At 37.4% G+C, this 15821-nt stretch overlaps 1 protein-coding gene across 1 annotated transcript; it reads left to right on the top strand.

Moving 5' to 3' along the window:
• Positions 1–288: 288 nt before the first annotated feature.
• LOC115822358 (rho-related GTP-binding protein RhoE-like) lies at positions 289–7282 on the top strand. The gene is made up of 5 exons (XM_030786158.1): positions 289–811; positions 1062–1149; positions 4932–5041; positions 5851–5979; positions 6415–7282. The coding sequence occupies exons 1-5, from the start codon at positions 707–709 to the stop codon at positions 6658–6660; spliced, it is 678 nt and encodes a 225-aa protein (XP_030642018.1). The 5' UTR covers positions 289–706; the 3' UTR covers positions 6661–7282.
• The last annotated feature ends 8539 nt before the right edge of the window (positions 7283–15821 follow it).

The following is a 15821-nucleotide window of genomic DNA, read 5'->3' as shown; positions in this document are numbered from 1 at the left end:
CTTTGTTGTACTCTTGTTTACAAGAAAATCGCAATAGAAAGTGAAAAAACACTATTTGTATTTCAGGTTTAAATGAATTGACATTACCTACATAATTTAATATCGGTTCATGTGCGAGCTTCCAGAGCCTTTTTTTGTAAACAGACTACCAAATCAACTTTCGTGTGTACTGCATGCATTAGATCGCCTCACAACAAAGCCAGCCCACTTGGGCGAGTCTTGTAAAACTTGTTTCTACTGTAACGTAAGAACTCAGCAGTACGTTGCTCAATCGTGCACTCGCTTCCCTCGACATCCAGAGGGACGAATGGTATAGGCGTCCCTCTTCGGTCTCTACAGCTATAAAACGGTATTTACATCGGCAAGAAAGTCACAGACGGACGACCCGTGTCTTCTCGCAACTTTCTAAGCGCATTTGTGTTCAGGCAACATTCGTTATTATTGACCAGATCCCTTGTCCTAGAGATGTGTGAGCTGCATCGCCACAGTTGAGTATGCCTGGCTCCGCGTCGCAATTGCGGATTCCCCCGCTGGTCGCTCATCACTTGACGCCTGAAGGAATGTGATGTGGATTTTACCATTTTGAGATACTTTCCATGGAAATTAGAAGCGCTTCCAGTCTCTTCTGTATATTTTGATACAGGGACACAACAGAGGAACACAAAAGGACATGACGGTGCAACCAGTTCATATTATATAGAAAAGGATGGATCACAATCACGATATGAAGTGCAAAGTAGTGGTCGTTGGGGACAGCCAGTGTGGCAAAACGGCCTTACTTAGTGTTTTCGCCAAAGACGTCTTTCCAGAGGTTTGTTCAGAAAGTTTGCTGTGTTTGCTGTTAATGGCTGAACTCGTTTTAACCGAGGCAGTTTTTAAATTTATGTTTAAATTTATATTGTTTTATTTAGTTGTAAAAGTGCTATTTATACATCTATCTGCATGAGCAAACTAATTCTATACACGATCACATCATTAAATATATTTGTAAGATTAGAACCTTAATAGGCCCACTGAGTAATGGCAACTTTTTGAAAATCTCTAAAATGTGTTTTCCACAGAGCTACGTTCCTACTGTGTTCGAGAACTACACGGCCAGTTTTGAAATCGATACCCTTAGAGTGGAACTTAGTCTCTGGGATACCTCCGGTGAGATATAACATTTTAACTGAATTCAAAGTGACTGTGTTAACGACATATCTTCATCAATTCTGTTTTTTTTTTGTTAATCTCTAGACTTCGTTGCATCATCGTTTGATTCAGTCTACGACATAGTTCTTATCTTTGCTAAACATCGTTCGCTGATTTAGTTTGGATCTTCAGAGGTTATATGTGGTGTCTCCAGTTAGTGCAGCAGATAGTGACGCTGCTCCTCAGGAATGCTGGAAGCGTCAGCTTTCCGTGGAAGTCAGATAAGGTTATGGGAAGCGCCTTTTCTCATTCAGGTCCACCCAGTGTCCATGTCTCCAGGAATCATCGAGTGCTTTACAAAGAAGATTTAGGGAACTAGGTAGTGACCAGTGTCAGCTGAAAATAAGGTACCACTGTGGATAAGATGAAGTGAAAGTTATGCTGCATACTGGCCAGTCAAGGTTTTCTTCTGTATACAAAAATATTATTTTAGCGGTTTATCAATGAAAGCAGACATTAAAACAAACAAACAAAAAAACACATTGCTGTCTCTATGCTAATCATATGTCAAAAGCAGCTAGATAATGCGTTCATAACACATTCCCAAACACGATAAAAATAACCAGAGGCTTTTTGAAAAGTACTGTGTCTGGAAGAGATAAAGCAAGTGTCAGTCTTTGTAAGATGTTGTAAATTGTAAGGAGTGTTTGCTTTCTCAAATTACAAATTTTCAGTTCACTAGTTCAATACTGTCTTCTGGCATTATTTCTCAGGCAGCTAAACTGTTCCCCATTTCTTCCCTAACCCACATTCCTGGTAATCCTCGAGTTCAAGGTTTTTTTGGTGATAGCTCTGCATTGGGCTCGCTTCAGAGGTTGTTTGTTAACATATCAGTGTATCTGCTGCACTGGTCCTTTGCAGTGAAGACAGGAGTTGGTGGTAGGGGTTAAAATCAACACTGGGGGGTCGTCTGTGTGTGACCGCTGTCTGATTGCTGTATTCCCAGGGGCTCCCAAGGGGACTAGTAGAACACTAGTTCTCAAAAAGCTGACTTCACCAAACCCACTATGTCTGCTATTCTTTTGAGGGGTGACTTAACTATTCCCACAAAAGGGCTATATGAAAATGAAAATATAAAAGCAAGATAACAAAAATTGTAACTGGTAAAATAATTGTATGGTCAATAAGATAATCTAATATTCATTAGGAGTGTTTTAAATTCTTTTGACAGCCTCTGGGTTAGAAATGCTCCCTATGTGGTATATTATCCTGTTGTTATTTTGGAGTAGCAAATTTGAATAAGCAACTATTTATACATAAGGGAAATTTGCATAACTGAAAACACAGTGTTAGTCTTCAATAGTCAGAGTAGCTGTAATACTTGACCCCAGTATGATGACAGCTGCATAACTGAGGTCTGAGTAGAATTTATGTCATACCATACAGTGGGGTTTGTAACTATGCTATTTTTGTGATTAACTTACATTAATTCTGTATCACAAATAATTCAATAAGCTTTCTATGGTCAGTAGACAAATCCTTTGTTTAAATAATGTCACTAATGTGAACGAAATTGTGTTCCAAAATGCTAATTAGACTCCGAATAATTTCAATCTGGAAAGGCAGATTAACTGGGGTGATCGTGACTCTGTACTCATTTTAAACCCCTGAAAGCTTTCTAGAGCAGATGCAAGCATCCCTGTCCCAGAATAGCTCTGTAACCCAGTTTATCAAACTGGATTGCAAGAGCCCTCTGCACCTTTAATGGGTCAGCACCATGAAGAGGGAATCCCATCATAGAACCATCGCAGTCAACATCACTTGTCAGCAAATTAGTCAAGCAGTTGTGGAGTATACACTCCAAAGAGGAGAAATCAGGTCTCCTTTGTGTAAACACAGCTTTGGTTCAATGTCAAGAGAGGAGTTTAGAGATCTCTGTGTATTTCTTGCATATTTCCGCTATCACTGCTTCCTTCACCCACCCACCCACAAACACACACACAAACACACACACACACACACACACACACACACACACACACACACACACACATATTTACATATACCGATACATATGACAAAAAACTTTGCTAGTATTAGGCCTACTGTTTAAACACTGACATGCTGTGCTCTTATTGGATATTTATCATGTTATGTTCAACAGCAGATAGTTTGGGAAATCTATTCTCAACAGTGAAAACCTTAGTCAAACTTATAAACATATAAATATACAAGTATATGCTTAAACTGCCCTAGTGAGAAACCAGGACATTTTGAGGACATTAATCATCTGCCTTAAAATGCCATTTTCTGTGCTGTTTATTTTACTTGGAAATGGACTCAGCAGACCTGAAAATTTTTCATTTTTATTTCCTTCTGTCTGTGTAATTACTTAAATGGTTATTAAAATGTGGGCTAAGAGAATGAACAGACCATTGCATATGTTCCAGCAGAATTTGTTCAGTCTATAAACTGAGTGCTCTTTTGCCAAAGATGGTAATTTTAAAGATGTTTTCCAAGACGTTGGCCTTACACTGAGTTGGTTTTTCAGGTAACAGTCAAGATTTGAAATGGAAGCATTCAGAATGAGGGTTATGTTTATTTGAATATGTCTGTTAAGCCAGTTTTGTTTCTGTGGTAACAGGCTTTCCCTCCAGGATAAAGATGTTATCAATGACTGTTTTCATTTCCAGCAATGCTGTAGGTTTTAAATTTGAACCTTTTTTTTTTGGCAAAATACCAGTGAGGTCATGTTTTACTGTCTGAAGAGAAATTAATTTATCTCTAAAAAATTCATACCATGTCCAGAAATGTGACTTATTTTTAGCTATACAGGAACAAAGTCACATGTTAAGGGGTTGCCTCATGAAATTCCACTGTGCAGACAGATCAGATGAATTATGTAGGTTTTATGAGAGGGTGCTCGCGTTATGTCATGAAAACACAACAAGACTGAGCATTACCAGGTCCATTACTGATAAAAGAACCGTTTTCTTGGTTTTAAATTTAGGTTATTATTAATGGTTTATTTCGTAATACTTCACAATGAAAGCAAGTTCAGTAAACTATATTCGGTCTGACATTGATTTCGCAACAGAAACCTGACATATTGAGCCATATTTTTCATGCGACTGTCTGTCTCGTTTCCGGCAACTGACATTTCTGATTGTGATTTCCTCTTTTAGTAATCTTTTAATTTATACATTCAAATAGTCAAACTATTAAAGTTTTTTAATTTTATATATGTGTTTTGTTTTTTTTTACAGAATAAGTTTTCTGAAAACATACAATCATAAATGCATAAAATTACTGTCTCTCTCTTTGGGGAGCTTTTCTCTTTTTCTTACTTATTTTCTGCATCATGGGAATCAGATCCTTGAAGCTTTTGCATGTTCCAAGTGAAGATTCAAGGAACTTCAAATACAAAATGTCACAGCAGAGAAATTTGATATCTTTTTGTTTATGCTGAGCCATTTACATCATGTAGGTCAAGTATTAGGTTTCAGTGATTAGTCCTATTGTGTGTTTCAAGTGAAACTAACCTCAGGCCTTATTGACTGTGTTTCCAATCTCTGAATGTTTAAAACCAGTTTAAAAAACAGACCAATATAATTTTAGGTTGTGGAAGTTTTAGAGCAGTGAAATATGTCAAGAATTCATTTTTGTTGGAAATGTTAATTTTTAGCATTAGTTTGTGGTAAAAGAGTGAAAGAAGCTTGCTGCCTTTTTGAATAGTCACTCTTTACGGTATGCTAAATATCTTGATCTTCGATGTTTTGACCTTGTCGTTTCATTTGCAGGTTCGCCTTATTATGACAACGTACGTCCCCTTTCCTATCCCGACGCGGATGCTGTCCTCATTTGTTTTGACATTAGCCGACCAGACACCCTGGACAGTGTTTTAAAAAAGGTGTGTGTATTATAAAAACACGATGTATCTTAAAGACAAATGCCATTTACAGACCTTGAAAAATGTCAGAAACATAATATCATTATTCTTTTAACTACATGATGAACCTGTAGGGTGATATTTTCGCACAGTCTTTTGACCAGCTTTACAAAAGCTTGCCTTTACGTTAGTGGGTCAAGTGGTATGTGGGAAAAAAGACAGAAAAAAAACTTTCATGTGTGGAAAGCTCTGTACCTACCATAAAGGGGGTCCGTGGGAGGTCGGCATGCGCTTTGATTCCTAGACGTTCATGTGAGGGTGAAGAATGAGAGGCTAATAAGGCCTTGTTTACGTTTGGTCTCAGAGATTTGGAGCCTTTGTGGGTCAGGATGCCCTCTGACCTGTGATGTCATTTAGACTGAGCATTGTGCCAACTGAAAGTATTGTGGTACAGAGAGTGTAATGGGGGCAGGGTGAGAATAATCAGCTGCCTGTTCCACACACAACTTTGATAGACTCCTTGTCAATGGGCCCCATTAAAGCTTGAATGACAATCAGAGTAAAAAGGGAACTGTCATTTTAGGCGCTGTAACACAGACAGTGTTATACTAAACTTGATTTTGTTTGTAAAATATATGAAATTATACACTTGGAGGTTACACTCAGAGGTTTACCATAAACCTTTTGATAAAGGTTGCTACAGAGAATAGGATTTCAGTATAATTATTTGAACTGAACACTTGACACTTGTTTACACATTTCGTGACTGTATCTGAATACACATGCTAAATCCATACATACTAACTTGTTGTCTTGAACTGGTCCTCCAGTGGAAAGGGGAGATCCAGGAGTTCTGTCCTAATACAAAGATGATGTTGGTGGGGTGTAAGTCGGACCTGCGCACAGACTTAGCCACGTTTGTACAGCTATCCAACCCTTTACCAGTTTCATATGATCAGGTGAGTTAACCAAAAACTTACACTATATACTGATGATCACGTTTAGTGAATATTCATCCAATTACAGTCCTGCTGTGCTTCATCAACTGAACTGAGCTGTTCCAACATAGATGGATGGTCTCCAGGTAAAACAAACAAACAAAAAAAAAGAACAATCAAAGCTATCAGTAAGGCACTGATTCAAGGAGTGAAAACTGAGAAGTGTTGTGATTCCACATCAAAAAGTGCTAAAAATGAAATCAAAATGCAACATGCATAATCTTTTAAAGCTGTTTCGCCATTTTCCCTGTTCAGTACATTTTAAACTAACATTGCAAGATTCTTCTACAACCGGGGCCCTGCACTGACGGATTCATTTAAAGTAGTTGTTCTCAAAGTTTAGCCTTTACCAATAGTTGACAAAAATAATGATGTTTTCTTTTTCTTCTCCCACAGGGCTCCAATGTGGCCAAACAAATCTCCGCCCCCTACATTGAGTGCTCAGCCCAACAGTCTGAGAACAGTGTGAGGGACATTTTCCATGTGGCTACTCTGGCCTGTGTCTCCAAAAACAACAAACATGTCAAACGCCACAAGTCCTCCAGAGCCACTAAAAGGATCTCACACACGTCCAGCAGGCCTGACCTGGACTCAGTATCATCTCTACATAAGAACAAGGCCAAAACTTGCACGGTCATGTGACCACTGTGCAATGAGAGGAACCACAGGCATGTTATGCCTTCCAAGACATTGTACATGGACTTTTACATGCCCCTGTGCAAAAAGTAGAAATAGAAGACAAACTAAAAGGGAGTGTTTTGCACTTTGCATAGAAATTTCAGCTGGTTATCTGAACAGTTACATTGAAGAGCACCACAAAAAATGGACCAGGAACATGAGAGACTGGAATTAATGATGTTCTGAAGAGCTGATTCATACCCCTCGGTCTAATTTTTCAGAGTTACTGGATACGTTCAGAAAATGGCGACTTTAAGTTTTGTGTGTGGGGGCCCTAAACATCTTTACAGAAAGTGTACCTATGTTAATATTTCTGATTCAGCTTTTTACTGTCCTAAAAATGAACACACCATAAATAGCAATACGAAAATCAAAATGTAAAAATGCTTCCCTCGACCAAAGGTAGCAGAAGAATTGCATTGTGATCAAAAGCTGTCCTCTTCTGATCTGACAGAAGCATATGCCAAACCAAGACTGGGAAATTCTGTCAGATTAGCAGCTGTAGGTAAACATTGTTCATAGATATTTGGTGACAAACTTTGCCAATGACATACAATGCAATAAATAAAACCCAATATATCACTCACACATGCAAAGCCAGTGCTTCATTTTCTGTCCATTTTCATGTTTTCAAGTCCAGAATGACATGCTTTTCAAAAAGGGTAATTGTTATACTCCATACTATATTCTGTTTTCAGTATCATAAAAATAATATGGTCAGTGCAAATTAGCAAATAATTTGTATTTACCCAAACTGTCCCTGTAAGAATGCAGCACTGTTATGCAATGGTGATTTTAAATGTTTACTGAATGGAGTCGAAACCAGGCCCTCACAAATACTGTGATGTACTGGTGATTTCGTCCATTGTGTTACACTGAATGTGTCTAATAGAGACCTGCTGTGCTATTTCATGTAACGCTGCTTCCCTTTAGACTGTAGGCAGTCATTTTGACAGCGTTAGCCTGGTTTTGCATTGCTGCGGGTCATCCCCCCTCACAAATGTTGCATTTCACAAGCTCAAGGAAGTGAATCTGCTGTAAATTGCTCTGTAATTTGGGACTGATTGCTTTTCTTTGGGCTACAGGAAAGGTAATGATGGATAATGGATTGTGTCACTGTAATGTATAGCTAATTTGGCCATTGTAAGCTGAGCCCTGCATGTCTCTCTATCAAGCAAATGCAATATAACCATTAGTTATTGCACTTCACACTGAATACTCAATGAGAAGCAAAAAGGTGCAGTTCAATTGCTGCTCACTTCCTTGAAATTATTCTTAGTATGACTCTATTTACAGTGGTAGACCAGCTGAAAAAATATTGATTTTATTGAGCATTGAGAAAGTAGGTGTAATTTTAACATGTTTTAGCATATCAAAGAAATGGTTTCCGTTCTGCTGAAAGATGCAGAATTGAAATTACACTAGCAGTTATTTTTTTAGTCATTTTTTAGCTGAGCTGTGAAAGTTGAACATGATCTCTGGCCTTAACTGGTGTTTCACCATAGTACCACAGCTGTCCACTGTGAACCTAACTGCACTGTACACCTCAGGAAGAGGAGGTCACATAAACACATTTTGTTCTTAAGGACACTTAATCTGAAATAGGAAATGACCTTTTAAACAGGCTATACCATAGTATATTTAAGAAGTCCTATCACTTAACCAACTCATAATTTCAACCAGAGGATAAAACTTGTAACTTCAGCAGTTAGTTTTCACAAAACTGAAGGGATATAGTATTGCCGCTGAGACCATTAGTGATTCTGAGGACGTTGTTTCATAGATGAGGATAACAATTTAATATCAAAATTATTTAAATTTACTTTGCTTTCACAGTTAATAGCATCCCTTGGGTATATGATTTTTGCCGGGGTTTTTTTTCGATTAGTCTACCATTTCTCCTTTTCCATACATCATGCATTTGCTTGAAAACAATGAAGGAGGATTTTCATTCCTTTAAAGAGAATCTATCAGTATGAGTCTTACCTACCTTACCTACATTGTCATTAAAGATCCACCTTTTTAGTTATTGCTAGTTGTCCCAGAAAGATGATGAATGTCCCAGACATGATAATGATGAAAAGGCAAAATGCAACCCAAAAAGCATGTCTAATTGTTCATTCTGAACTGCAAAAATGCACTATCATGCAAACAAATATCCATTAAAACTTTAGCTCCTTTACTCCCACACTGAGGACAAAATCTCATTTGAAATTATTTTAAGCTTTATAAAGCAATTTATTTGGTTTGAGATACATTCTTAGCTCAACCAGAAATGGATTTTGAGAATCATAAATAATATGGTACCGTTGTACAGGTACCATTTTAGGGAATTCTACAAAACATATTGCATCTACGGAGACTAACCAACGTTTATTGTTCTTGAATGTCAACCAGAGATCCAACATTATGCAGAGAGAAAGTTAGCATGTTATCTGATAAGCATGAAAGATTGATACCTGTTTGAGACAAATATTGAAATTGGAGAGGACATATTTCTCTGGTCTGTTGTTCTTTTAATGACTCAAGTTGGCATGCTATAATGATGCTCTTCACTTCTTCCACATCTGTATGCTAAAGAGACTGGGATCTCATAAGTAGAAGCTCCAGCAAACTTTACAATGCAGTGTTATGTAACAATGATTACACCAAGAGATGGCTGAAAGATTTAAAAGCATGGTTGGGGACTCTCAGTTCTCTGAGTGGAACGTGTCTGTGAATGGGACTGATGAGTGGAGTCTGAAACGAATGAACAGTGAGAATGGTAATACCAGGGAATAGTTTAGAGGCAGACTGTTCAAAATTGTATGATGTTCAGATGTAAAAATGTATTGCATGACATGCTTAATCTCAGCTATAAAAAAAATCCCCTACATCTAAGGAGAGGAATTATATATATATATATATATATATACATTATGATACAAATCATTATGATATAAATCTTGTGAAATGTGAAAAGATGAAATTTTGATGATACTGTGAGGGAAGAAAAATCCTTTTCTTCCCTGTTACTGAACAAACATTTCAATAGAGCAAAGTTGGTCTGGAGCAGAGTTAGCATAGGTACTGAAATTTTCAGCCTTCAAACACAGTCTGTTTTCCCCTTATCCATACTTTTCAGTGCTCTTGTCTGCTTAGATCTCTTAGGATGCTGAGCTGTGTGTCCAAACCAAGCTGTGAAGACTTCTCTCCCTCTTCCTGTTGAAAACAAAGTTAAACAGAATTTTTGCAGCTGTGGCATCAGCGACAGCAGTGTAAGGCTGAAGCTTACTCCACAAATACAAATGTAATGCAAATACAAAAGTGTGCCCATCCATAAAAGATTCAAATACAGGCATGAGAAACTCAGTGAGGAATTGAGAATATTACTGTTGATCTAAAGTCAAGATATAAATTTCATGGAGATATCTGAAACTGTGTATTGGTATGAGCTATGGAATAGCATTTTGTTTGGAGGCAGACAATGACTGTCATTCTTAATGCAAAATCTCCTCAGGACAAATGTGTAGTTGCTCTTTTAGAACACTGTTTGGTTTCACTAAAATAGGGATATATGTCTTTGGTAAATAACTTGGTAAATAACTTGTCCCTGAATAAAGTCGAATATTAGCTGAATAAGGTAAAATGACAACCATGTCTCTGAAATATACATGGACATTCTGTAGATACATATATGTGTGTGATCAGCACTTGTACATGTTAGAGTCAATAATTAAATAGACAATTAAATTAAACAGATAATTAAATACCCCAGGGCACCACTGAAAGATCCTGTGTTGTCTCGTTGGATCTGAAACAATCATCCTTCTCTCAAAGCTAATGATGAAATATGTGATTCAGAATTCATTATCCCATACTTATTTTATTCATTATCTCATACTTATTCTACTCGAATCTAATTCCAGAGATATTTACAAAATGTACCGTATATTGGTATGTAATTGCATGGGCAATGAAAAGTTTTGTTCAAACATTATGTGATTAATCTCAAGAATATCAGAGTCTTATCTTTATGCAAAGGAAATGAAAAAGCTTTGAGCTTTTTATTTCTGTTTACCTACTATGAATTGGTCTTATTGCCTTGAAGACCACAACTCCCTAAGGAAAGGATTCAGCTGTCACTCCGTTAGAAGACCAGCCTCAGACAGTATAGAAAATGGGCTTGCTTTGAGTTGACACTCCACTGGGACAGCTCTCAGCTCCGTGGACGTGAGACATCACACACTTGATCAGAATTACCTTCAAACTGGACATGGCTCACTTTTTTCGTGGTGCTATAACTGCTGAAAGAACTACTAGGAATTGAAAAAAGATTTGTGGTCCCAAGAACAAGTCACAGCTAATTCTCAAAGACAGTGCTGTGAGCTGTAACCACTGTTAGCAGGACAGGAAGGGCAAGGCTACTCTTCACTAGCAAGAACTGGCTAACATTTCTTTGTTATCGTACCATTGCAGGAAATGTCAATTACAATTAACCTTCAACATCAATACGAGAACACTGACTTTAACAACAAAATAGCTTCCTGTAGTACAATAGGTGGCCTTCATCCCATTGGGGCCTGTTTTTGTCTTGCCCTTGTCTAGGCATCTTGAGGAACAATTGACTACCTTGGGCTTTATTTGTAACTGAGCTAGACTTGTAGAATATTTTGCCATGAAGACATGAACATAAATGATCAGATAATAGAACAGGCAACACCAAGAACCTGTATGATTATGAAACATTAAGAAATATGTGGAAAAACACAAAGACACGTTGGTTTAAATAATAACTTAAGAGAATTTACTCGCAAGAATACATTCTAAGTTCATTCTCAGAAATGAGAATGCCTCTCTGGTTTCACAAAGTGCATCATTTTTAGCACACTAAAAGCAAATACTGCTTTACCATTTCTCTTGTGTTTTACCATTGTATGATAAACATTGCCTTCCTTGAGGATTCAAATGTCATTTTAGGGACATATGCATACAGGCATTCAGAAATGATGAAGTATCAAACATTTGTCGACCAAAGAACACAGCAGTGTCAGAAGCCTTTGCTGATTTTGTCTCAAAATATAAACATGAATATACAGTGAATGTATAACACAATATCAACTTACTGAGAACATCACAGTTTTATAAGTGGAGCAACAAGCTAAGTAGTCCCACTGCTCACATTCCAAAAGGAATGACATCTCTACTTTTGAATTCCTTGCACTTAGTGAGTAGTGCGCATTACCAATTCATCTCCATACCTTCTCCTTGTCCTTTGTCTCCGCGCCTGGTGTCCGAAATGCCATCCACTCCCTGAGGGTACGTATACACAGTTTCCCCAGACACTACCACAATCACAGAGAAGGTCAAAACCCCAATTCAAAGGCTACAGTCACATTGCCTAACCCTTCAGCTGCTCCAATGAAACCCCCTCCAATGTTAGACTTCTAAGATGGCCTCCAGAGAGAGGTGGCACTGTGACCCACCCAATGACCTGTCCTCCTGCATTATTCACCGACTCCTGTAGAGAGAGCAAACATCATTAGCAAACAGAAAGAGAGAGAGAAACCAAGTACCTCTGCTCATGACCTCTCTACCTAGGACAAACTAACGAGAAGTGAAAGAAATGTGACATATTTTTGAATTTACTGCTCCCTGGTGCTGTAGTCTGTGGTAAGATTCGTTAGCATCCGATTTATCATTTTTATCATAGCTCCTCAACTGTAGTGCACCTATGAGGCAAATTTGTCAAGGGATGAAAAGTTGCTTGGTGGTGACAGATTAAAAATTTAAATACTAGAGATCTTTTGTACTATTCAGCACCCATTCCCTCAACCAAATAAAGATGGCGCTGTTTATAGACTACTGAAACTTCTGAAAACTACTAAACTACTGAAAGCTTCCAAATATGATTGAGGAGAGGAAAAACAATAATAATGATTAACAATCATGCAGTTATATCTTTAGCAACATAGAAAATTAAAGGTATTTCACTGTAGAATATATGTATAATTATGTGTAATATTTCTATATTGGATTTTGTATCATATGAATGCCAATGAACCAGTCTGGTTTGCTCAAGAACATCATGAATAATACATTTTGAAGGTGTACTGGCCTCTGCTTCAGGGAAATAAGGGCATGGACCCATTTTTCATTTTTCTGCTAATCATCAATCATTCCTACCTCATTTGTCCCCATAGAAAACACGCTGTAGAGTTCCCTGAGAAAAGGAGACCATTACACATCCCTGACCTCAGGATGTGTAGAATTTAACCACTTTATCTACACAGTACTGCTATGCTTTGCCCTTTAGCTCTGTCCTTCATGTCTGACCATGGAGTGTCACTTAACATTCAGGCCTCTGAGGGAGTGAACAGCAAAAAGAAAAACCAATTGGGAAAATATGTAAGAGGAATGAAGATGCTGTAAGATATTGTCAAGCACCAGCAAATATTACACATCTCTTAGGGTAAATGACCCTGATATCTTACCATAAAGTAGAGATAGCTTTCTATCTCTGCTTTCTGTTCAGACTCTTCTCATGGAAAAGTACAGCTTTTCTCTCTTGTATTTTGTCTTATGTATGTATGTATGTATGTATGTATGTACGTTATATGTACATTGTATGTATATATTTATGTGTAAATGTATGTGTGTATGTATGTATGTATGTATTTCTTTATTTATGTAATCTCTCCTGTACTCTCTAGAGTACACTCAGTGGGGCTAGCAAATAACTATCATGTAATATATATGTGTTCTCATTATTGATGTTTATGCGGAACATTTTATGCTGTATAAGAAGTGGATTAAAAGTGGACTTGGAAAACAGCAGTAAAAATAACTTCTTTTCATCTAAATTGTTTAAGTTTACGTACATAGATAATACACAGAAATATGTTTTATTAGATACACCCACTGGTCTGTCATTTATAATTAAGTATTGGAAGAAAAAACATAGTTTGAGCTATGCATAAAATATCTTTATTGGCTCAAGACTGAGCATAACTTTATTTAAGTATTATTACCTCTTTAGTCACTTTGCAGACATGTATTTCTAAATGTATGTCAGACAACAGATCAACCAAACGTTTCATTCTAACCAAATCCAACCTACTGCACTAACAAGCAGGACACAGTGCAAATATTTAACTTAATATTATACATGTTCCTCATGTAAATAAATTCACGGGCTTAAAAAATGCAACATCCAGTAAAATCAAAGAAAAATCGGAGCATTTCCAGGGTTAAGAGCCACATCTTCCCTCTGTTGATGTGGAGTCATTGTGCAATGTAATCGCCTAAGTCTTTAATATTTTTGCAATGTGGAGACCTAGATATGTCAACCACGTGTCACTGCTTGAGGAAAATACTGCTTTTTTTCTGCCTGGAAAACGGAAGAATAGCCCCACTTTGGCTGAGCATTACTGTGATGTTGGCTGCTTTGCAGAATTGCCTGTCATTTTATGTCAATCTTAGCGGACCAGGAATGAAAATGGTGTTTCCTTAGAGCTATGAAACAGTGGCATGGTGGTCATTTGAACAGACCAGGGAGTCCAATGTGATGTGATGATGACATGCAATTCTTATCCTGAGATCTCTGGTTTGTGTGTGTGTGTGTGTGTTTCTGTGTATTTTCATTTAAGATAGCTTTGACCTCATTTTGATGGTCTTGAGTGGTGTCTAAAAACAATAAAACTGCAGCTTAGATCAGGAAATAAAATGCATATATTATTCTGAATTGTATATCAAACAAAATGCTGTTTTAAAACACCAATTCACTCTCCTGCTTGACAGAAAAAGGAGAAGTGTAGATGTCTATGCTCAGCTAAGTATTAAATCAGGTTCAGACAAGGAAATATGCATGTGTTCATTTTTCCAATTTATCGATTTTCTTTATTTTGCCAGTTGGTCAGGTAATGGGCACTACACATCACCAACAAGGTGGTAAAGATTCAGAGCAACAGTCACAGAAGTCTTTTGCAGATCTCAACCATAAAATGAAATCACTTTACAGGGCAGTGTTGGGAGTGATTTACAATCACTGCCACTCTCTTTACTGAAGACATATTGCCTCACTGACTGGTTGAGTGTGATTCTTGTGAGGGAAACTAGTTTGAGAAGGAGAGAAATTGCCAATAAAAGTGGAGAAAATCCATGACACCTCTCAGAGACTATCATTTCTAACACCTGCCACACAAGCCTTAAAGTCAAGAGCATTTATGGTGACACTTTAATACAGTAACTGTGCACACAGATCAAGCCTATTCCAAAACTGAAATATTTTCGGTGGAAAATACCTGATAACAGTAAAATATAACCAACAACTAAGTTGGCTAACACTTTCAGAAAACTCTCAGTAAGCCTCAGTCTTTAACCAATATGTGTAAATGATGGTAGTTCTTCTGTTTTATGATCTTCCGAGAGAGATTTTTTTCTGTTTTTTAAAAAAGAAATACAGCAGAAACTTCATCTCTTTCCACAATATATAAAGGTCTATGTGATATACAAAGGTTCTGAAATGAGCATGGTCAAATAAACAATGTTTTTCTTTTTTTTTTTTGGTGTAGAAAGAAATCTTTCAAAAAAAAAAAGAACTGACTATCTTGAAGTAAGTCTGGTAGATTTGCTTGCAAGCTGAGAAGATCTTGACATGTAGGATCAGAGCCTTCCTCTACACTTGACTGATCCTTTGAAAAATGGGGGGGGGGGGGGGGGGGGGACTCCAAGAAAGCAGTTGTGCCATGCTATCTGTACATCTGATTTTTCTTGGTAGAGATTTTTTAAGGACTGCTCTACTAACTTGAATTTGCTCTTTCAAGTCCTAGAGTACAGTGAATTTTAATTCATAATTGATCATGCTCCACTTGTTAAATTGGTGGAATGAGGTGAATAAAATCGACGCTGTTATGACTTTTTCCTCCCCCCAAAAAATGTGCAACTAAGAAATTTCTTCCAGTAAATGAATCTTTGGTTTATTGAAATGATGTTAATGAGTCTAGGAACTTAAAAAATGGATTATGTTGTCCCGAATTTTTTCTTCTGGTTCCTTTTAGGCCCCTCCTTTCATTAGACTGAGTTTATTTCACGGTCACCAGAGGAGCGGTTTCAAGTTTCAGTCTGTGGGGACTCTAAAAAGTTGA

Source organism: Chanos chanos, chromosome 10, assembly GCF_902362185.1.
Source record: "Chanos chanos chromosome 10, fChaCha1.1, whole genome shotgun sequence".
NCBI classification, from domain to species: domain Eukaryota; kingdom Metazoa; phylum Chordata; class Actinopteri; order Gonorynchiformes; family Chanidae; genus Chanos; species Chanos chanos.
Note: the sequence above shows the minus strand (reverse complement) of the source record. Positions and strands in the feature narration are given on the sequence as shown.

What these genes read in the sequence shown, in the direction of transcription:
- LOC115822358 (XM_030786158.1), top strand. Translation starts at nt 707, where the DNA reads ATGGATCACAATCACGATATGAAGTGCAAAGTAGTGGTCGTTGGGGAC. An exon ending in TAGTCTCTGGGATACCTCCG is followed by an intron (nt 1,150 to 4,931) that starts GTGAGATATAAC and finishes TTTCATTTGCAG; the next exon opens with GTTCGCCTTATTATGACAAC. An exon ending in TACCAGTTTCATATGATCAG is followed by an intron (nt 5,980 to 6,414) that starts GTGAGTTAACCA and finishes CTTCTCCCACAG; the next exon opens with GGCTCCAATGTGGCCAAACA.